This window comes from Pygoscelis adeliae, unplaced genomic scaffold (assembly GCF_000699105.1).
Source record: "Pygoscelis adeliae isolate BGI_AS28 unplaced genomic scaffold, ASM69910v1 Scaffold14, whole genome shotgun sequence".
NCBI classification, from domain to species: domain Eukaryota; kingdom Metazoa; phylum Chordata; class Aves; order Sphenisciformes; family Spheniscidae; genus Pygoscelis; species Pygoscelis adeliae.
In genome coordinates, this window is record NW_008825109.1 from 19,851,732 (window position 1) to 19,875,806 (window position 24,075).

A 24,075-nucleotide genomic window follows, 5' to 3' on the forward strand; every position below is an offset into this window, starting at 1 on the left:
GTTTCAAGAGCTTTCCACAGGTCAAGTAGGACCTGGCACAGTAGCGATGCTGCTGAGAGCAGCACGGCTCCAGTAACACATACCTTACAGCGTTTTTGCAAACATGCTTTTGCATGGTGCTTTGCAGCGAGCTTCCCAATGTCTCCTGACAACCTTCGCGACAGCGCTCAGAGGGACATCTCCTGGGCATCCGTTTTAACAGTAACAGCAGATGACCAGGACACCTGGGGGGTGGAAAGCAGGCAGGTGGAAAAGAAAAAGGATTAAGCCATGAAAGATTTAAGTACAAAACAGCCAACTAAAACAACCAACCAAACCTGGTGCTGAATATGCTCACTCTGAGCAGGAGCAAAGTGTGTTTATTTATTCAGTTTTTGATACACCGGTCTATTCGACACGTTTTTTTTACTGAATTTAACAAGCCTGCAAAAATACAGCATTTTTATTTCAACAGATCACATTATTACATGGGTTTATTTGGCCAGCATAATTTTCTCCCTGAATCTTCATAGTACTTCAAATTTTTTTTCCCTGTCTTGGTGAAGGATAAAGCTGGGCAAATATTTAGTAATGGATAATTAATTCAACCACTTCTTTTCCATCTCCTCTGAGACACTCATTCACTGGATGTTGTTCAAGATTCAACAATTCTTTCTTTCTCTTCTTTACTTAGCTTCCAAAATATTTTCAATAGTTTCTGATACCTGTAATACGAACAGTTGTGAATGGATAGGCCACAGATTGTATTTGCCTGATGGAGCTGAAATACTTTCTAGACTCTTGCTTTCTCTCCTTTTTTTTTTGCTTGTAAGGTTCCCGAGAAAAAGTTATATAAATAAGGCATAAACTCAAAGGAAGCACATTCACTCTCAAATGCGGAACACTCATGGAAAGCAGTTGCCCAGCTCTACTGTAGATACTGAGGTTTGTATTTTATATTAAGAGGGTAGTGCCTAAGGGTGCCAGCCTGTAACCTCGCATTTCATCGGCCTGCTCAGTCCCAGGGGTCACTTCTGTATCCAGCAAGAGCTCAGCGACCGCAGCCAGCCCCCACTGCGTCACTGGTACCTGCATGTATTCAGAGAAATGAGAGACATAAAACACGTTTACTATATGCATGAAGTCTTACCTTCTTACGGAACTTTGCTTAACCCATTCTACAATGAACTAGTAAATACAGTCAGAAAACTTTCCATCTGTTTTTTCTTTTTTTTTTTACCAGTGACTACCCAACTCGTTACCATCAGCACATGCCTACGGGCCTGAGTCTCTGTTACGTGTAGCACTCACAGACAACAAATGTCGACATCATAAGCCGCATACAAACAGGCCGTTAACCTTACACTCACAAGCTCCTCCACTCCTCCATATGCCACTGACAATAAAAGCGCCTTAAGTCTTTTTCTGATAAAGTGCTTTCTGCGCGGTAAGTGGAGCAGATACGCCATAGCAAAGTTTACTACCTCAGATACAGCTGTGTTACAAATGTGCGTGTGGTTTGGCAATGTAATCTTTTACTCTGATAAACTATTAAATGTCAAAGAAAGCTTCTTAAGTTAATCAGGGCTTAATTTAAATAAACAAGCCACCAAAAGATTAACAAAAATCCTCTATGGAATCTGAATGCAAAAATAGTCCGTTCACAAAGTCCTGGGCCAAGTTCCTAAAAGCAACGGCGCTGGGATGAAACTGGCCCACCGACCCCCTTTTTCTCCCCTTATTGGCACCATCAATGAAAAAGATGTTACAACACAAACATTTCCAGCTCCATTGACGCAAAAACAGCAGTTTTGGCAACATCGTCACAACCGCGTGTGCTAATACTGCACGTGAGGAGGAAGGGGAGGAGGAGGCAGGATGACTCCATTTTTGCGATGGAGAGAAGTCAGCTGCACCCTCCAGGAAGAGACCCAGACCTGCCCGAGCCGAAGCCCCCGGCGTTACCAACTGCGTTCGGAGCCACAGCAGAAATTCCACCCCCCGGGAGCACCCTGCGGGATAAGGAGGTGCTCGGGGTGAGAACAGCAGTCCTGCGGGTAACTTCACTGCAACAAGCCACTGCTCCCATGAGCTGGGCTCCTCGTAGTAGTTAAGTTATATGTATGCATAAATATTCATGTGTTCAGCACCTGAACAGGTAAAGATAATAATTTAAAAACTCTCATCTTAGGCCCAGTATTGCTATTTTATCCCACAAAGGCAATACATGACCAAACCTTGGTGAACAAAACACGCCAGGCTGGAGCCCATACAAAGTATCTTTGGGCTGACATGCTATATATATCATGTCCTTCATTAGATAGTTGTTATTTAATTCTGTTGCTCTACGGGCTCTCTCTTAGTGCTTTCAGTACTATGACTGGTACATTTTCAAGTATTATCTTTTTCCAGTTGCAAAACCGTCTTCTTTCTTTTTTTTTTTCCCATGAAAGCTGCTGATTATCTCCCAAACACCTTCATTTCATGAAAAAGTCTTGTTATTTTAAGTGTACATTTTCCCATTTGTTTATTTACAACCATCTTCGCTAAGCTGAAAATTTACGCTGCGCTCGAGTTAAATAAAATCAATACATTAAAGAAGAATATCAAAATATTCACAGAGCCAAAACATAGGGTAGGATAGCTACAAAAAATATTTCTCCATGACATTTCACTTGCCCTTGGGCAAAAATGATTCATTTTGACGTGACAAAATTTAACACCTCTTTTCCTTGCTTTTCCGTTACTCAGACCATGCTAAAAATAGGTACAAGGACACCAGTTGATGACGAAAGAAAAACATTCTATTTAATCACGACATGTACATCCAAAATAGAAATTACAAAGCTGCATTTCCAAATGCATTCACAACGCCACTCTGCCACTGTCAACGTGCCAGATGCAAAGTTCGTGCAAGCTACTGTCGAAAAGGCAATTCCAGCCACGGACAACTCACTGACAGGCATCAGGGGAAAGGAAGCCCAGACGGGCAGCAGGGTACGCGGAGGCAGGAGGCCACCCCAGGCAACTGCAGCTCTGCAGCTACCCTTCACATTCGTTCGCTCCCTACTTACCTCTCCCACCGGCTCCCAACGCCTCCTGCGTTCCGACGTGGTTTTGACCTTTCTTGCCTGACCCGTTGTGCCAGGCTAACGTGAGACTGTTTCCTACATCATCATTTCACATTGAAATGTTTTGCACGCAAAGCGTTTCAAAGGTGCGATTAGGCCCATTAGCAATGTAACCGTATTTTACACTTGGGCAACCACTTTAGTTTATATTGCACTGAAATTGTCCTTTCATAGAGAAACTTGCCTGCGGTCGCTGAGGAAGCCTGTGGGAAAGTGAGGAAAAGCCCCGGTTGCAAAATCCCACTAGCTGCAGGACCATCACTTCTCTCTTTCATTTCAAGCAGAAAGAAACTAATATATTGAATTCCTCATTGTTATCCTCCTCAGGTTGCTTCATTTTCTGCTTCAAATAGTCCTCTCTTTCTTTAGATTCACCTTGGATCTCAATTTTCCTCACGTTAGGGACGTGTTATCACCAGCGACAAATGCAACGTTCCCATTCTGTGCTGCTGGTGTCTTGGAGCAATTCTACATCAAGTACAAAGTGTACCACTTGCAGGGCAATATGAATAATACCATGCTGCTGCTTTAGTACAACTACACCTCTGCACAGAAAAAAAAAAGAAAAAGGCACAAGAAACAGTAAAAAAATAAAAATATCTATATCTCCTTTTCCTTCTGGCAGTGTTCCCAGAGCTTAATGGAATTCAAAGATACTGAATATAAATGATTAAATAAAAAGGCAAATTAAGTTTCTTCTTGGACAAAATCAAGTATAGCATCAGTTTGGCATCCTCCATGTCCTCTGTCAGGGAATTAGTACTTAACATTTAACATCTCCAAAGTGCTGTCCATCAATTGCTTTATTAACCTGACACTTGCCAGCCCCGTGGATGGTCTCTGTCACCTCGGTGCAGGAAGTTTCCTAATTCTAATGAACACATTCAGCCTTTCTACGGCAGGAACGGTAGGTTATTTCAGTTTTTTCCTCCCTGCCAGCGAGCGCAGTGGCAGCAATCCCTCAATCCACTCATTGGCAGCCGACATCATCTCCTGCCAAAAGGCCACCTCCTCTTGCGTGGAGTCCATCCAGTCCACAGAGATGCCATAGCTCAAACCTGAAAAGAACAAGAAAACTACAACACTGCGAGCTACACAAAGAGTTTCTACTCCATGCAGAAATACTCAAAGGGATGTAACTGCTGCAGGCAGTGTCTTAACATAAAAGGTGCTGACCTCCCCTCAGCAAGTAGCACCCTAAACACCTCCTGTTCTTCTGCTAACGACCTCCATTTTACACCAGAGTTCAGAATGAAGTCAATGTAAAAGCCACAAAATGCAAGAACCCTAAGCATAACCTGCCAAGGAAAATAATATTGGGCTCGAGCTCTTTCTGCATCTTTTGGAATGGTAAAGAAGGTCTAAAAGGCTTGGTTCTCCCCTTAAAAGATCTTCTTGTGGACAGGGTGGGGTATTTGTTAAAATTCTCTTGCTCTACACTTTATTTATAGGAATCAAACATATGATAGCGGAAAAGTGTGTACATTAATTCCAAGTCGATTATTCAACCAAATTTTCACGTGCCGGCTACCTGTCAATGAGATAAAGGTCTAAATTTGGATCACGGCTTATCTTGGGGTTGGTATTTTTATATCTTGCTTATGAGCTTATTCTTGTTGCCCCCTCCCACTGGATAGTTCACAACCCTCCTGGTGACATGCTAGAGACTGAAAACAGAGAACACACAAGCAAATCCAATAAACATAGGTGCACCTGCAAGGCAGAGCTTCCAGCTAAGAGACTTTTCCCGATGCCCTCAAGGAACAGTTATCCTTTACTGCAACATTCTGAAATCTTCTGTTTGCCTTTCACCTCTCAGAGAGCCCTCTTGCTTAACAATAAATAGTTCAGAAAACCTTAGATATCCCACTTACAAAAATAGAAAGATGAACATGCTCTCTGTCAAAGCCTAGGTATGGGGCACACTGAAAGCTAGGACAGGATGTTTAGAGAGGGACAAACGTCGGTGCTGGACAGCTGGACAATGGGAGATGGTCGAATCTACTCTTTACAACAGTGGCTTAAAAATATTGGAATTTTCATAACTTCAAGGATGAGCAACCCCATTGAAGTAAAACACTTCCAGCTAAGCACAGGTCTAAGTCCTTCTCTGAATGGGAACCTCATGCCATCAACTCCCAGAGACAGTGACTGTCTCCCAGTGGAGCAAATAGCACCTCTGCTGAGGCCTTTCAGCACTACATCGTCTAAATAAAAACAAAACAAAACCCCAACAGTAACACCTCAGTCTACACCCCAGCAACTCCACCCTTCCAATTTGTGATTTAATTCCAGCTGATGTACCCTCAGTACTGATTACCTACCAGATGAACTAGTGTAGCTCGCCCTGTTTTTCAAATATTAGTTATTCCTGCTACTAAAGCATTTCAAGGGAGGAGGTGATGTGGACAGAGTCACCAGGTGGTGCTGTCCCACATGGCATTCAAGTTCATCTCTGAGCACTCTTCCCTGGGAGGAGCAGCAATATATGTTGATTTGTAACACAGCCTGTTTTCCTGTTAACAGCAAGAAAACTCTCTGACGGACCCAAGGAGATTCTTGAGTTTTGCCAGACCTCAGAGGCGATGTTGGCAGAAAATGTGGGAATAGAGGGCTGCTATCATGGTACCAGGGCCCCCTCCCTCCAAGAGACAGTGCAAGTACCGCGACTCTCACCAGTTACTGAGACTCCCCGTCCCTGGTTTCTCCCCGACAGGAAAATGCTCTGCAACTTCCCATTATATCTTGTGGCTCAGCAATATGGTAACAGTATTCATTTAATGTAAACGTAAATGTGTAATGACACTCACCTGTCCCGAGGCCCAGCCTGATTCCTCCAAGGAAATGGTTGGTAAGTTTTTCATGATCCCACACAGTCAGTTCAACACAAGCATCCTTTAGATCCTCTGTATGAAAGCCATCGTATACAATAGTGTGATTGAAAACAGGGTTTGTGTCTCTTTTTATGATTCGGGTCTTTTGGTAACTCTTCTTACTGGTGTCTGGAAGCACATAGCTTTAAGAGGAGAAAAAATACAGCATGTAGTACCGAACATCACCTAAGATTTGAATTGTTCCTACAAAGTTCCTTGGTCCAAACAAGCCTCAGTTCTGAAGAAATGAGGAATTGGGTCTCAATATAAGAGACCTCTGTAGATTTAATAGGAAATGTTCATTAATTCCTGGATGAAACTTTTTTTTTGCCAAGAAAATCCATTTTAAAAGCAAACATTTTCAGAAAGGAGGGTACTTGCTTAAAATTTCCTGCTTTTGGCATTTTTTTTTGCAAACTGACATTTTACATTAAAAAATGGACATTACTTTCACATATTTCTATTTTCATAAATTTTCATCACTTAGATGCCTAAGAGGGCATTTCAAAATGGTCAGTTAGGCTTCTTGAGCAGCAAACCTTTCTGCAGGAGAACTCTGTAAAGATTTAAAATATACAAAAAACATGGTGAGCACTTCAAAGCACTGAAAAAATCTTGAAAATCCACTTAAAAGCTCTTTAATTTTCTGGAATATTTGCAGCACCTTCTCCCATATAACAGGCAGAACTGATGTTGCAGACTGCAGAAAACATGCTCATACTAAATTCTGGAGAAGATCAAAGCAGGATCCAACCGTCTGTATGCCAGTTCTGGTGAGTCCCTAACAAATTCCCAAACTTTGCATGGAAGCCCGTATCAAGACAAAATTCACAAATTCACATGAACAGAGTGGGCCGAGGTGGAGGGCCCACGTATTCCTCTCACTCGGATGTTACTGAGGCAAATCACTGAGTGAGTCACAGACAGTGATTGACCAAGAGCTTTATCACAGCAAGGATTTTCCTGATTTGGCCACAAGTGAATAACAAGGGCAATTCTCTCCTACAGAGCCCAATGCAACATGAAGGCTTTACAGTATGGAGGCGCAGCTAGGTGAGCCTGAGAAAAGAGAAGAAAACATAGCGCTCTGTGGAGGCACTGACCCGGGATCAAAGCCAATACCATGCTCATGCACTTACCATTTCACAAAGGAGTCAACTCCAGAAGGACGCAACTGCAGCAGGTCCTTGACGTCTTTGACCCAGATGTGAACTTCGCCAGAGGGAGGATTCTTGGGACCTGCCATTTAGGAGAAGAGAAAAACTGTCGTGCCAGTCCTTATAATAGCTAGCAAAATGACAGGCTTCCTCTCCAGGGACCTGAGGGAGCAGCAACATGACTTCTCTGCATACTCACTCCCTTGTGAGCTCTGCACCCCTCTGCCTGGGTGCCACAGCACTACTACCAGCCCCGTCACCCTTGCAGCTGCAGAGGGCTCCTGACACAATGTGCTGGTGCTGCTTTGAAACAGGAAAGGAGAAGGAACTGCTGGGCAAACCCAACCTTCTGCCTGCCCCACTGTAAGAGGGGCTGTGTGTTGCTGCTACCACATCACAGCACCCTACTGTGCCCACAGTGCTCGTAACAGCTGATGAGTTTGAGGTTGTTGAGCCCTTCCTCTCCCCCCAACACTTTCCCAATAAATCCAGATGTGAAAATCAGATGTAGGCTGCAGACAGTGCTATCAAGCACTGCTAGTTGTGCCTTTGTGCTGATCTTTAAGATCTTGCTCTAATGAGATTACTCTTTAACCAGCCCTTAAACAGATTGCAAGTTGCATGTCTACATACGGGCAATACTTCTTAATGCATGAAACGCATTTTACCTAGGCTTCCTGGAGGGACGTACTTAATAGACAAATTCATCACTCCTCGATGATCCACACCATTAACAGCAGAAAGGCTCTGAAACAGAAAGAGTTACGACTGATAAAACGAGGGATTGTGTAAACATAGCAAGGCAAACAGCTTTTGAGTTCAATGGAGGGGCACAAACAGACAAATTCTGATTTTGCACGGCTGGGGCAGCCCATTCTCAGGGCAGCTCCTTTCTTTGTGGCTTTGTTCTCAAACTCAGTCCCTCGGAACCAAAAGCCTGAGGATTCAGAGCAAGGCTGCCCTTCCAGACCTGTCCAGCTGGACATAATTAAGCGTCTTAGTTCTGAAAGACAAATGTCCTTTATTTTCTGAAAAGGGATCTCAAATCAGACCTCTGAACCCAGAAGCATGCAGGAAGCTGCACAGGCTTTACAAAAAGTGGCACCTGAATATTTACCTCTCAAGGCATGTTCAATTGCATCACCTAGTACTCTGCTGTCTATTTTTAAGGAATGATCTTTATGTGAGTAGAGAGAGAGGCAAAGTCATGTCTGAGCTTCTGTTGATTAGTGTCAGATCACATTTATGAAAGTGTCCCTACAGATCAGTCACCAAATAAGACCCGAGAAGGCCTGTGTTCAGAGCGCTGAACACTGCACTAACGTATCCAGGGTTTGTGGGTGTTTTACTGCACTTCCCTAGGTACAATTCAGGTTGTTCTGCTCCACCACACCACCCAAAGACCTCAGAGGAGTCAGGAAGGACTTCTGCCATCCCTAAAGGCTTCAGGATTGAGCCAGGAAGCAGGACTGCAGCTGAGACACACTTACTCTGGGCTTCAGCGGGTACCAGTTGAGTTTCCTGTTGCTCCAGTCCCAGCTGGCCAAGTCCACTTCGATCTCTCCCAAGAAACTGTTACGTCCCAGTGGATCGTTGTGCCAAACAGACAGATTTAATTTTTGGATCAGCAACACCATTTTCTCTATTTTATACTAGAGGAAGAAAGAGAAGTCAGGTTGTTCAAATTTTTCTTCTGTTTCTTTCACAACCAGAAATAAACTACTCAAAGCTTGAATAAGCTCCGAGACACTCAAACCCGCTCCACACATGCACTAATGGACTGGCCTCGCTCCGAACATCTCTTTTTTTGTCCTGCAGAAATACTACTACCCTGACAAAGCTTTTCTGCTGAGCACAGGGAAACCTAGCGCTCCGTTCATCACAGGGCAAAACCAATATTCTTTCAAGAATTATTAAGACAGGCCTGGGCATTGTTAAATAATCCTCTATGCTTTGATGAGTAAGATCACATCATGAAGACCTTCCTTACTAGTCCCATGCCTCGTGACTATGCGCCAGAGAAGGAAGGAACACCCCTTGCTCTGGCTGGAGACAGCGCAGGCTGCAGCTCCCTATCTCATCCAAAGATCACTGTGCGGTTTTGACAGAGAAATCTTGGGTGCCACACAGATGGGTGCAGAGAAACCCAGGGGAAGAGCCATGCAGCGCTGACGGGAGGCAGGCGAAGAAGCCTGGCCAAGAAGGCAGGATCTTTCCAGACCTGACGTGGTACGGGTGCCTGCTACAACACAGGTTTTCAGAGCATGTATTTGTTCTTACCCGTAACACCTCGTTGTAAATGGGATTCACTGTCCTCTTCTTCACTGAAGTCTTCCTCTTACCCATTCTAGCTTTGTCTGGGAGCAGGTAAGTTTTAACATACCTGGAAATGAAAACAAACTCTATCTGGATATTGTTCCGTATCGCCAAGCTCTAATAAGCGGGCAACACTTGTGAACGGTGACATGCAAACAAAAGACCTGGAGTCGACTCTTTGAAGGCAAAACTAATTAGGAGACCTGCTAGGGTATTAACTTGGCTTGCACGTGAAGTTATAAATCTCACTGGATATGGGTGGATGCCACCAACATTCAGAACAGGCAGCTGTCTAGGTAATATGGGAAGCCAGCAAGGCCATATATCCATTTTCTGAAATGCCCATAACTATAGCATCTCTGTGCATTCAAAATCAGGGTGAAATTAGAGAGGAGGAAAGAGGTGGAAAGTCTTTAAGTCTCTCTCTCAAGGTTCAAATCCAAGCTCATTTTCATCATCTTTCAAACTAGAGATCACTAACCTCTGTACAACTACCATTGTGCCCCTAACAGCACTTCTTTACGGACTTCCTTTTCATATAGATATGTGTCTACATCACCGGAGTTATTACCAAAGTGTATTCACCATGAGGAGACCAAGGTTCACATGGACGCAGAGAGAACACAGTCCAGTGATAATAGGAACTGTCTTTGTACTGATCAAAGCTTCCTCAATCTGTTCAAATTTAAGTCTGTGGCAACATATTTACTGATGCCAGTGGCTCCAGAACCACCAGCTAGGAAAGTCCCAGCAGTAAGCATGCACCAGAAGTCTGAAGAAAGGAAGAAACCATGGTATTTAAAAAGAGAAAACATAAGAAAAAAAATCCTCCAGAACACAAAATTCAGCAATGTAGAAGTCACAAGGCACCAAAGCGTCACTCACGGGTCAGATCTGCCTTTCTTCTCATCCACGACAGCCAAGTCCTTGCACTGGGACACATGAACCTGGAACTCCCGGTTCTTCTCGTCATAGTCTAGGGCAAACTCCACGGTACCTTGGGCATCCACACTCCCAAAATCGCCACTGTAGACACTGAGCACGCTGCCACTCACCTGCCAGTTGGAAGAGCAAGGTCAGTGCCAATGCAATAGGCACCCTCCTGACCTGTTTTCTGGACAAAGATGATAGTCTGGAAAGTGCATTCCCAGAGAAATAACCTGCAATTTCCGCCCTTGTGTAGTATTGTGTCCTCGACACAGCAATGGTACACCTCTGCGGCTGTGCTCAAACAAGCACGGGTTGGGGAACCCGAATAAGGGTCTCACAAGGATGTGTTATCCTAGACCAGGACTTAGAAGCGCTGTTCTCCTGAATGCTCAATAAATGCAGAAGATTTTTCACCCCTAAATCCCAAAACTTTGGGAAACGGAGTCAAATATTACTGAGGGGCCACACAAATCTCTTCCCTTTCCCTATGCCTGCAGTACAAACAGCTGCTACCCTGACCCAGTCTCATCACTAAGAAAGAAATATATTGAGAGAACCTGAACTATCTGTATATAAACTTATTTCTGGTAGATATAGTCACACAATTGTCAATCAATTTTTAAAATAGGCTAGTAAGAACCGTATCAGAATATAAATATAGGAAAACCTATTACTATCTTGTTGCTTGCTCACAACGTGCATGGAGCTGTACAAAACAGAAATAGATATAACCCCTGTCCAGAAGAACCACTGTCCCACCAGAGACAGCCTGTGTGCATCTACGTGCCACAAAAGCACAGCAAAATGATGTTTCTACAGGTATAAATCGGGAGCTAGGCACCCAAGAGTCACTTGCTTTCCCAGAACAAACTGCATTTGCCCATAGGCCTTGGGGTTCTTTTTTCAAGGCTTTGTCTTTCACTGGTAGAAAGTGATGAAGCAGAAACAAAACACAGCTCCAGAAAGATGAGAGAATTTTCTATTGCACCAATCTCTCATGATTCCTGACGGGATAACATAAAAGCTAATGCCATTTACAAAGCAAATAATTAACCCTCTTGGCACTTTTCTGTGGTACAGTCATGAACATTTATCAAAAGACTTTCCTAGTAATTAACCCAATTCTTCTCTGTCTTCCCCTACTTCCTTTGGTTCTGAACGTCATCCTATTATAACCTGGAAGAGCCTGCTAAACATCTCCTCTCAGTCCTTGGAGCTGCATTTACCATCCATCAGGATACTCCCCCCAGCAGAGAATCCTGAGTGAGATTTTCAAGAATACCTGTGTGATTTGGACACAAAAGGCTCATTTATGGCTCCCAGACTCTCCAGACTAGAAGGAGGACTCACGTGCCCCAAAGTTCAAGGTTTTTTTTAACATATTTATCTACATCCATGACCTCTCCCTACCAGCTTTGCTTCACATATATTCTTTAAATCTCACATATACACCTTGGAGATACCTACAGCAGTAATACAGCAAATTCAAGCACCTCTAAGCAGATGCCATGAAACAGTCTTGAAGGAATCTTTTAAAAATGCTCAACTAAACACACTCAGCTCTTTTCAGCTTTCCTTAGAAGTTGAAGCTCTACATCACGCTTTTGCTGTCCAAGTTCCCTCGAATTTGCTGATAAAGTGAAGGATGAGCTTGCAGAGGGCACCCGTCTGCAGTCCCAGCTCTCTCGGAGCTGGACCACAAAGATGTCATGTAATAGCTGTGTGCTTATTTCCCCACCCAGAAAAAGGCCACCCCTCTCTCCTGCATGCTGCCAGGCTTCAGAGCATCCGCACTTCGGAGCGGGGGCTATCGCTTACTGGGAATTTGTCTAATAATGATCCAGTGGGTCTCTCATTTGAGATGGTACCTGGAGACACTCCTGTAATGCAAGTAAGTAATTAACCATCACCATTCTTTTAATAATGTACCATGCAGAAACCAACAGGATACTCCGGAGGCCACATCATCAGTATCAGCCTAAATGCAGTGTCACCGCATCTGACTGAGAAACCCTGTCTAGCAAGACGTACGTGTTAAATACCTACCGAGGAGACAGATGCCATGTCGGACGAGTGGCTGCCAATGCTAGGCGTCTTTTTGTGCTTGTTAAACTGGAAGCTGATTTCCGAAGCCGTGTCTGATTCAGTCTGCTCAGAAAATAACAAGCATCTTTAAGCTCTGCCGTATGAGCGCTTTGCAACACTACAGAGAAAAACCAATAGCTCAGCAGAGTCCCATTAAGCAGCGATCAGGTTAGGAGAGTGGAGGAGAGCGCAAGGAGTCTCCCCAGAGGCATTCCCTCTGACCGGCAGCGAACGTCATCATTAACTGCCTCCAAACAGAGCTGCATGCAACCGCCTGGGCTCTTGGGAAGGGCACAGAACAGTGTGGTTTGAGACAGAGGGAAACACTAGAACTCCTCCAGGATAGAAGGGCTGGTCTCGTTTGTTTTTTTTTTTTCTTAAGGCTTTTCTCATTTCTTTATGCCATAACCAAGGCATGCTCTAGAGCAAGTACTGTCGGTGTTCAGGAGAAACATTCTCATCTATCAGGGGATGCTGTGAACATTACTCCAGCCATTTCTGGCATCTAGCCTACCTCAGACAACAGGAGAGGAGAGGATCTGCTCAGCTCTTTGACTCTTTCAGGTTCAAGAAACTGATGGGGTATCAAATGAGGTTTATTGTATGCTGTAGGTGCAAACAAAAAAAGGCATCAAGATATCTTGTCACAGTCAGGAAAATATAAGAAAGTCACATTTTTGTTTAAGGGCACAAGGAAGGAGGAAAAGCTTGTGGGAGGCACTGGAGTACCACCCACTTGCCTCATCTGTGTTGTCTGCCATTGAAGCTGACCCTCCCCAAGACAAAAACTGCTAGCTAATATCTTAAAGCTATTTTCAATGTGTTTTCGTTCAATGCGTGGGAGTGTGCAAACTCCCTCTAGTGGCTAATTTAATTCACTTATTAACCTAAGGATGTGTATCATCTTGTTTGCACCACTTTCTCTGTGTAGATTTAATTTAGACTAAAACCATACAGATCTGCCTCCTTGTCAAAGAAACCAAACATGCTCACATTTTCATCTCATAGCATATTGCCCTGTACAAAAGAGCTGTAAAATATTTATACCTATAATTTCACCATTGCATACACCTCTCAAATACTCTGCTAGACAAAGAAGTGGACAATAGCCTGATATCTAAAAGAAAAAAGTCAGAAAGCTCCATCTCAACTTAGAAGGATGGTTACTGGACTGCTTAAATGTCTAAATAAAACCTACTTGTTCTATCTTTATCTTTCCTCAATAACTCCCTTGAAGATGACTATCTTCATCCCAGAAGAACTTGTTTTTTAGAAGATATATGTGCATAAACATGCATGCACATATACACACTTGTTTAGCATGTTAGCCATGATGATACATTCTTCAGTGCTCAAAATGCCCAAGAGCTTCTTTGGCGTTTTCCTTTTATATGATTGACCTTTTATATGATTTACCATGCATTTGATATTTACTATTTTTATTTCCAAACACGAGCAAAGCATTAAATCTAGCCCTCTCCACAGACTACTTGTTATACTGCAAACAAGTAAGTGTCACTCTGTAGAGGAGGGTTTCTGAAGATGAAGTTTGTGGCTCTAAATAAACTTTAATAAGGGGAGGCTAAAATCTCGGCCATCTGTGTGAAGACCGCGACACTGAACGGCAATGCATGCGGGACCTGAAGCTTCGAGCCACTGTGCTGTATGACACGTTGCTGCACCATACGACGGGGCATGCACTTGGCACGAGGCTACCAGACGGGGTGGGCACAGTCACAGGGCAATGCAGCGCGTCCCACCCGCAGGCTGCCTTCGACAGAGCCCCGAAGGGGACTCTCCTCCCTCTCATAACCAGGGGTCGGGTTTACTTAAACAGGCTCGATTGTTTCCTCTAAGCGGCTTTACCCTTCCTCGGGCATTGCCTTCCCAGCCTTCTCACCTCAGTCCTGGCAGCCTTGGCCTTATCACTTTGGTTTTAGGCAAGCTCTTAGCTGTCCTCTTGGGCTTGCCAGTTTTGGGGACTTTTATTTGCTTTCTCAGCCACAGAGGCTGCCACTGCCTTCCTTCAGGCCCCCTTCCTTGGCTGCTGCTTTCTTGGGCTTCTTGGTGGCACAGACAGGTTTCTTGGCCATGGGCTTCTTCAGGTTTGCTGCTGCTTTCTTGGTTGCCTTCTCCTTAGCTTGTCTTGGTTTCTCAGGGAGAAACTGCCACCATAAAGTATGTCCCAGCTGGTAGCTGAGGAGACCAGGCCAGCAAATGGGGTCCGCTCTGGGTGAGAGGCCCAGGCTGAGCACGGCAAGCCCAGTAAGCGTGTGACAGGAGTCTGTGGCGTGACTCGCATGCTGGGTGCCAGCTCTGGCACCTCCGATTAATCCACTGCGCAGGTGCCATGCAGTTCCCACAGTACTCGGTGGGGGAAGAGGAGAGACGGGGACAAGCTTCGTGCCAACCCTTTGAATCCCTTGTGTTTTTTGCTGAAGACACCGAGTAACATACCATCAATCTAGCTGCAATTTCCTGGCTCTGAATTAAATTTTAGGCACTGTAAGCTCTCTAATCTGATGATGAAACAATATGTCATTTTCCTTGCCTGGTACGTGCGCAGAAGCACCAGGGATGCAGAACTCGGGCATAACACATTTACCTTCAGGGAATGTAAACCAAAAAGGAGAAAGAAAGATGCTACTCACTCTCTGTGGTTGTGTAAATGTTCACCATGCTCTTTGCAAGATTAATGCTATTTGCCCGGGCCAATGCCCGAGCGGTAGGTGAATGATCCCCATCTTCCTCTGGAATACATGAAAAGCCAAATCAACACGGTAAATAAACACACACAAATGGGCAGTGTGTCAACAAGCACGCGTGTGTGTGTCTCTCCTGGCTTGTTCACTCTGCTTAGAGCACATTGCAGTTACATTACGCAGGGCTGCTTTCAAATCACCAGTGTGCTTTAATGTCTCTCCCTGAGAAAAACTCTTCACGCTATGATGGGAAATGTAAACACTAGATTTACCCAGTCCCTAAAACAGACCAGCACTTCCAAAGAGCTTCCAGTGAAACACAGCCATCTGCTAATATCATCCTGAAATGAATGTAATAATAAGGCATAAAACCTGAGAAATATAAGAATGATCTGGTACAGAAAGGAAGTACTTATGTTTACCTGAAGTGCAACTCAGGATTTTCATAGAAATGTTACAAGAGGTAGGAAATAAGCCAAGAAATGATACAGTTAAAAATCAAAATCAGATGAGTCTATGGAAAATCCTCTCAAATAGGTCTTACCGAGGTACATGAGGACAGGAAATTTGGAAAAAGAGGACAGCAAGCCTCTCTTCCTAGGTCTTTGCTTGGTAGACAGCAGAGCTGTGGGCAGTCAGAGCCCACATGTAAAAGGAATTGCAATTAACAATAACTTTTGCTCATATTAACAGTCACTACAAGAGCCCGTCAAACCCAGAGAGAGACCGATAAAGTAGTGATACTATTGACACCATCATGGTTGAGAAGATGGTATCAGAACCCAGAAAGACCAGACTCCTTGTTCAGTCCACTTTGGTTGCAGTTTAATATCCAAATTCACTTGTGGATTCCCAAAAGACCCAAAATGTCATTTAAAGACTGACAGCCAGTGCCTATATCAAGGTAGCCTAACAGCCCATGTATTTATTAAACAATTTGCTTCACACTTTATTTCTTCTATTTGTGTCAGACTTATCTCTACCACCACAAAGAATTCCTCCAGCCCCACATTTGAAGAAAGTACAGTCTTCCCAGTGAGTGAAATGAAGTGAGTTCCTGTGACCTGTTGTAGGTAGTGCTAAAGAAATGGAGGGCTGTCCCGAGCTGAGGTGCTTGCAGGTAAGGCATGAGGGCTGGTAGAGGGGAGGAAGGCAAGGGAACATGGCATTGCCCCCTTTTACACTTGCACCGTGCTACACAAGATTTGTTTCCACAGCTGTTTGCTAAACACATTCCGCACACGCTAACTCTGCACGAATTGCTATATAGAATAAATGGACAAATGAAGAAAATGTGCAAAATGCGGAAGGGCTAGGGAAGAAAACCGGCTTAGGGATGACTCTCTATTGGGATTTCACAGGGTGCGGTTACAGCCCTCAGTACCTGAGTAAACAGCTGAGTCCGTTCCCTGAACGGCTTCTCTCTCTCTGGCTGGTTCACCGGGTGTTTGCTTGTCTGAAGCCTCACACGTTTTTTCCTCAGGTGGCTCTCCATTTATTTCCATGTTGTCATGAGTGCCCAAATCAGATCTTTCCTCTTTCTCATCATCGTTTTCGCCATCTGAAAGCACAGGCTCGATCAGTATCTGCACCCTGCTCGCCAGGGAATTCACTGCGGGCTTGCACTCTTCTGCCACAGTAAACTCATCTGTAGGCGTCTCTGGCTCAAACATGCTGCCAGACACTTCTTTGGTAGGTGACTCGATTTTGATGGAAGGCGCTCGCACAGGCAATCTGGATTTCTTGGAGCAGCGCTGTGCCACCTTTTCTTCCTCTGGCACCAGCGGCTTTCCATTGCTTTCACTCAGTGAGTTATTTCTTGTAACCAGGCTGCCTTTGCTCTTGGCGTACGTGGATCTAGGAACGATGGAAACCGAGCCCTTCCTTGCAGGGGCTACATAGCTTGGTTCTTCCTCGCTAGAAGACAAGGTTATTGTCCTTTTGTAGGGTGTTCTTGTTTTGGTGAAGATGACAGGTTTTTCTTCGCTGTTCTGGCCTTGCCCAGACTGCACAGAGAGTGAGCGGCACAGCTTGAACTGCCTACCGTCTGCCTCCACCCAGCTCAGGTCCTCCGGCACATTTCCCGCTGTCACAGAGTCTGCTCCCTTCTCCCAGAAGTTCTTCAAGTTCTTGAAGTGTTCACGATCGAAGCCGATATCCTCCTCTTTGTTACTCATTGATGAGATTGTATAGTTCACGCTTTGCTTCACAGCCTGGCTGCTTTCCCCCTCTGCGGTCAGCGGTTTGGGGCTTGACAGCAGCTTTCTATTTGCGAGGCTGTTCTCTGCTGGCCCCACGTGATTCACAAACTGCTCGGATCTGGGGAAAGTTCTGCTTGGTTTCCTCTTAACTGGTATCTTGCTGTGAGCATAAGTTTCCTCGGGTGGAGTTTTTGCCCCCACTGTGGTGCTAGTGGCCCCATCAACAGCTTCTCCTCCAGCTGCACTGCTGGGCTGAGGCACAGCATCCTCTGAAAGCTTGGTGGGCAATGGAGATAATCCATGACCTACAACGACAACAAATGCTCACAGCCTGTCCCACCACATCGCATCGTATTTCCCTGGAAGGTCTGGGCTGCAGCTTCTCAAAGGGAAGCCAGAGGGAGCTTCCAGAAACCACCAGTATGTTCCTAATTCTTCCCCACTTTTGAGACTCTAGCAAGCCTCCTTCCATGTGAAGGAAGCCCTGAAAACCCCAGCCCTTCTCTCTGCAACAGGACATAGAAAAAAAATCCACTGAGCTCTAAATTGTTCCTGTGAGTTGGGGATTTGTTTGCAGCTTTGTTTTCAGTTTGACAGCTTTCCTACTGGCTATTTGCTATGTGCCATAATACACTATACATTCTAGGCAGGACAGAGAAGGTAACTTGGATCTGTGGGTTAAGGAGTTGTGAGCCACACTCAGTTTAAAATGTACTGAGAGCCAGGAGAAGTTTTAGTCATTGGATTTTTTTTTCTTGGTCTCTGCTGCCTTGGGCATAATTCATACAAATGTTGGCAGCCCATTCCTACATGCCAAGGTAAGAAATACTCTTTGTTATTCATTTGTACACACACAAAAAAGCATCTTGTCTCTTGGTGTTTAGTGTTGAGTAACAAAAACGCCAATGGCTCACTGAACAAAAACCTTACCTTTTCTAGACAAATGCAAGCTGTTTGTTGCAGCCACAAAAGGACTTTTTCCAGTGTCACTCTCTGAGGAAGAGACATCATGTATACTGGATCTCTGAATGGAAAACAAATGCTATCAGTGTATATAAACTGGCAAGACTGGAAAAATGTATTTTATTTGAGCACAGACACCAGGGCAGGCAGTCTGTGGAGCCCCTGCCAGTAGGTACAGAATGTGTGAAGGTCCAAGGAATAACGAAATAAAATGCAGAGGCTGTGCCTATACTACCTTGTGTGATGCAGACAGCGGGACAGGAAGTCTTGGCTTCGGTTTTGGCAAGATTTTACACTCCTCTGTGGTATCAAGAGCAGGTGTGCTGGATCTGTGGGAGAGGAGAAATGCCTGAGCAAGGAGATCAGTGGTAGTGATGTGCCTGGTAGGGTGACCAGGCAGTTTTCAACTTCATCTCAGTTCTGTTCAGCTCCTTTGCCACTTTCATCTACTGACCCAGCCCAATATAAGGCTGCCCAGAGCTGGTGCCTTCATTTATTTTCTCCATTACTGCTTGGAAGGACTGGGGAACATGTTAAATGGCCTGAACTGGGAGTAAAGACAAGTGTTGCACTGCAATCAGTACAGAACTTGCTCAGTAAAAACAATGGTGTCAACCTCTAGGTTTATTCAGACTTTCCCCTTCTGGGAGAAAACCGTAGGGAAAAACACAGGAAGCAGCAGTGCCAGAAGAGCCCAAGAGCCACGCAGGAGGGAGATGCATTTCCATGCTATGGCCCAGGAAGGAACAGGCCACACCTCCCAGTTCCAGGCCAAAGGCAGAACCAGACTGATGGAGGATTTAGAAACTACAGCAATGATTATGACAACAATAGTTAGGGCAAAACTATAGTACAGGATATAAGTCTTCATGCTTGGAATGTAATTTAATTACTAACTGCCTGGTAAATAAATGGAAGAAACACCTATCACAGGCAGTTTACTTGACCGTTTCTACCGCCTTTGGGAGTGTCTAGTGGTGGCTGCTCTCTAGATGGAGAACAGCAATCGAGCTGGTCAGATTTCAGATGACAATGCTTTGTGCTTAGGGTTGAATGAGAAAAACAAAGCAAGCTTTTCAGGATTTAATCAACCCAAAAAAACCCCATTAGGACCACTGCTGTGCTGGTAAAGCAGGAGCATCTCGGGCTTGTTGACTCTGGACCCTTCATTAAGCAACACCCAATGATCAGCTGCAAGAGGTTTGGAAGTGTCAAGGCCCATATTTAATATTTAACTGGAGCAATTGCCACCTGTGAAGAATGATTTCTCATTCTGCTGACAAAAAAGTGCAAAGGAGATGGGAGCAACAATAAATGAATACATGAATATTTTAATGGCTTCTCCATAGTCCACGAATATTGAGCGAGGTCACCGATTTGCTCGTTGGAGTGCTTTTAGTGGGTGTTTCTGCTCAGTCAGCACAACATGAAATCCTACCAAGCCTTGATGGAGAGTGCCGAGCTCTGGACACAGTGGTTGGCACCAGCAGGAAATGAGCAGTTTCCTCAAACAGTTCATTTTGTTAGTGTTGCTCCGTCGCAAAAATTAAACAAAACCACAATTACTTTGAAAAACTAACCAGAATATCCTGACATTAGAGACAGCTTCCATTTTACTGACCCCTTATCAAATCATGCAGGAAAAGACCTTTCTGGGTTAAGCACATTAGCACTTAGTTATTAGGGGAGGATTGATATTCTGACAATTCCTGGAAAAAGGATTTCAAAAATATCCTATATAACCTATTATTTATACAGTCTTGGAAACTCAGTTAAAGACCAGGATTTTATGGGTAGCATTCAATTTTCATTAGAAGGAAGAGCAGCAGCCAGAGCATTGCACGAGCAGCGGCGGTTACCTCTCCTCTCCTGTGCCAGCAGCGTGCTTGGGGAAGGCAGGACTCGGGGCAGTGCTGCTTTCCAGACCCATCCGGATGTGCTCGTTGGCCTCATCTGTAATATAACAGAGACAATTGAGAAATGACATTTATTTAAACTTGTAATGGTCAGTGTGTTTTATTTGGGGAAAGAAGAGGCTTGTTAAATGAGTCCCACAGCACAAACCCTGTGGATTTAACAGGAGATGGCTGACGGGGGGCTCTGCCTGCTGCCCCTGCAGACGGGGGGAGGCCCTGGGGCAGTGTCACCCGTGCTCCCCACGCAGCAAAGGCACCTCCAGACCCCATGGATCCGAGAGGCCAAAGCGAGCTGCCTAACGCCAGGAGCTGTCGCATCACTGGAAACCTTCACAGGACACTGCCACGGCTGTCAATAAAGTTAATCCGTTCCAGGATTTAAATTCAGCCATTTCCTGTTTTGACTCAAAGTCATCCAATCTTGGCAAACAAAGGAGGAGGCCAATACAGTTAATGAGGAGATCCCTGTTATTTTTACTGGCATAAGCCTCAGCTACGTCTTCTAAGCTCTCAAAGACCCTAAAGAAAAAAACAATAGAAGACGGTAACCTTTACAGCAGCCTGCCAGTGTATAAAGTTGCATTAGACATTTTGCTGGCAAACAGGCTTTCTTGCTACTGCAAAACCAAAAGGATTAAACTCTGAAACAGCGATGCAAAACTAAGCTTAGTCTGGTCAACAAGATCTGCACATATTTATTCACATGCAGCTAGGTCTATTTTAAAAAGAGTAAATCTACCTGTTACAAAAACTGCCAAATCTCTTTAGGATGTATTTCATTACACAGTACAATAGAATCAGAGGCTCAAAGGATTCCGATGTGACATTAAATAACATAGCCTCGCCTGTTATCCGGTTAGAAAACTGCACTAAGCCCAAGAGCAGATCAGTCCTACGGACGGGCTGTGATATCAAAGTCAGGCTGGTGCTGTCTGCGTGGTGCCATCCAGCATCAGCACAGTCAGGCCGCAGATAACAGGGATATCCCGAGATGGAGCTTCATAACCCCTTGCCTGTGCATCCCCATGGAGAAAAATGCTGCAGTCCCAACTCTTCCTCCCTGCCCAGCACCTGGCCCTGCGGCGCAGGGGACCACGGCAGGCATTGCTCGGGGCTGTCTGCGTTAGGACCACGCGTGTGGCGCACACATGAGATGGCAGCCGGGTGGCCCCGTGGTTTCCACAGCAGTGGGAAGTCGGGGAGTCGCTCCTGCTGGAAGACAGAGTCTGGTTGTGCAAGAACGAGCGAGTTTTAGAGAGCGCGTTTCTGGGAGAGGGACTGTGTTTTGTCCGTGTAAATGCTGATGTGCAAAAAGCATCACTGAACATCATTTCAGGAGAGACAAGCTGTGACATGGCTGGCGGCACGTACAGGCCACGTCATGTGCAGGCATGAGAAGGCACGCTGAGGAGTGCTGATTTATACGGTGAGCCATGTCCTCTTCTTCTGCCCCAGACGCAAGGGAGGGAGATGCCAGCAGGTAGCTGCTCTGGAAGTAGAGGAACCAAACACAGAGCTCCCACGTTTTCCCTCTGCCTGTCATGGTTGAAAAGACCTTGACAACCGACGACTGCATTCATTTCTCACCTCACTTCCACTCCCAAAGGCATTGCATCATACTTGCTTTTCACTGACACCTCCCCCTCAGACAGAGCTCCCCCCTCCAGGCTGGCAGAGGCAGCGGGAGGTGTTTGCTTCCTCCCATCCAAATCACTGCCCTTCAAAATGGCTCAGCCACTGACACAGCTATACCTGGCTTCTATAACCACAAACAAATAGGTTATTAGTACATTATAATCCATCAAGACAAGCAAAATGCCCTTGCTAACTTTAGGATGAGACAGAATAAAAAGCAAATTCCAACAGAAATTAGTAGTAGCCTGACCAGTTTAACTTGTCCATACATACATTTTTATATATATGTATACAGCCACTCCTGCTCTAACACTTCAGCTGCTTTACTCATTTCCTATCACTCTAACAGGAAGACACTCAACGCTTGGGGAAAGCACAGCTAACTGTGCCATCGGGGCTGACTTGCCTCAGCGGGTGCATAAAATCGTCTCTCTCCTAGACCTAGATTTTTAGCTCTCAGCCATTGCACACAAGCTCAAGGAGAAGTTATCACCAAATTCATCCATCTGTGCTGCTTTGCAGGCTGTAGTTTAAATATAGCGTATCTATCTATTTTATAGATTTATATTACTGCCGATTACTAGTGTTTTCTATTATAATCAATACTAACTGTGAAGACCCTTAGGGATCCACGCAACCCTCCCTTCTGAAGGTTAAAACCCTCCTCCAGAAAAGGCCACTGGGCATTTTCCTGTGCAGGCACGGATTTCCACCCCTCCTCAGCCCATTTACCATGCAAAGGGAATGCCAGCAATCATCTCAGCCGGGCTTTTCCACGCAGGAATTTTCTCATTTCCCTCCCTAACACAGTCATCAAAGACTTAAATGAGGATTAACAGCCCTGGAGTCATGAACATGTTACACTGATTGGGCTAAATGAACACACACCCTTTCATCCCCTTGGAAGCTGACAGAAGGTGAATGACTCTGATCTTCCCAGGAGAAGAAAAAGAGGTGTCAAGATGGCAAGCAAAGGCCCTTATCTCATCTACCGCAGATTGGACGTGAGCCGTACGGCCAAACCGTTTGTAAAGGGGCCTCATCCTTGTTCCCTGATGGGCCAAGCACTGCTCTCACGGGTGCAATACTCTTGCCGACAAGTCAGTGAGAGAAGTGCTTGCCCTCACGTGTGAAGGGAGGCAATCTATACAGTAACCACTGCAGGAGCTGAGCACCCAACAGGCAACAGCAAGGTGAAAATATAAGCTGCAGAATCTTGATCCTCAACCAGCGCTGTAAAATGGCAGTGGGAAAAGTAAGAGGAAGGAATAAAGTCACGTTATACCCATGCTTTACCAAAATAAGTCTGAGAATAGAAAAAGAGAAAGAAAGGAAAGAAAAAAAGTTGAAAAAGAAATAAAGAGGGCTAAATCTAAACATAATTACTGTAGTAATTTCATAACATTTGCTTCTTCCTTCTTAAAACAGCATTAGTCAAGTAATGCACATGCAAAGACATAACTTGCATATTACTGCTATATTAATAAAGGGGATTATTTTAGATGATAACCTGAGACCACATCTCATACGTGCACATTACCAGTAAAAGTTAAATCTAAAACCAACAGCACTTCAAATTTTGCTTTTCTGAAATGGGCTGCAAGCTAAGGGTGCTGATGCCCCTGGCAAGGCAAAAGGCAGACGAATCCAATTCGTTGCTGGCTACTAGCTGGGCTGCAGATGACAGAGCGTTCGTCTGACCTGGGCCCCAGCAGAGGGGCTGCTGAAGCGTCTGTCTCTTCATGCAAAGAGAGTGCAAGCACAAATGCACATCCTCAAAAAGCAGAACATGCTCTGCAGAAATGGCCAAGCAACTCTATCGAGCTGGAAAAGGTTTTATATGTTTTAGCATTCTGGGGGGATGATAAAATAGTAAATTTAATGACATCATGAATCCTTAATACCAAGGATAAAAGGAACTTCATATGGAATATGATGGGCCAGTTCTCCATCAGAGGCTCCAATGAATCTATGCTAAGTTATGAGAGCTGTCAAGGATAAGTAAAAAGCAAAAAGAAAATGAGGCTCTCCGTTAGTGAAGTCCCTAGCCAGTGTTTAGCTTTGAGAATGTGTCTAAGTAATGTGGAGCTAAGAGGGGTATACTAAGCCCAGGCAATTAATGTTACAGAGATATCCTGGCCAATGATGCCCACCAACCAAAGGAGCGATCTATATTGCTGTTACTCC

General features: G+C 44.8%; 1 protein-coding gene across 1 annotated transcript in view; it reads right to left on the reverse strand.

The window, feature by feature from the left end:
* Positions 1-4,022: 4,022 nt before the first annotated feature.
* LOC103920152 (synaptotagmin-like protein 2) overlaps positions 4,023-24,075 on the reverse strand; it is a 23,983-nt gene continuing 3,930 nt past the window's right edge. Inside the window, exons 3-16 of the mRNA XM_009327825.1 lie at positions 20,197-20,290; positions 18,573-18,666; positions 18,305-18,398; positions 16,558-17,679; positions 15,123-15,221; positions 12,986-13,077; positions 12,433-12,534; positions 10,342-10,511; positions 9,421-9,523; positions 8,631-8,792; positions 7,809-7,887; positions 7,123-7,222; positions 5,921-6,126; positions 4,023-4,168 (exon numbers count right to left, since the gene is read on the reverse strand). Coding sequence (XP_009326100.1) covers positions 4,023-4,168; positions 5,921-6,126; positions 7,123-7,222; positions 7,809-7,887; positions 8,631-8,792; positions 9,421-9,523; positions 10,342-10,511; positions 12,433-12,534; positions 12,986-13,077; positions 15,123-15,221; positions 16,558-17,679; positions 18,305-18,398; positions 18,573-18,666; positions 20,197-20,290 — 2,663 coding nt within the window. The remainder of the gene's footprint in view (positions 4,169-5,920; positions 6,127-7,122; positions 7,223-7,808; positions 7,888-8,630; positions 8,793-9,420; positions 9,524-10,341; positions 10,512-12,432; positions 12,535-12,985; positions 13,078-15,122; positions 15,222-16,557; positions 17,680-18,304; positions 18,399-18,572; positions 18,667-20,196; positions 20,291-24,075) is intronic.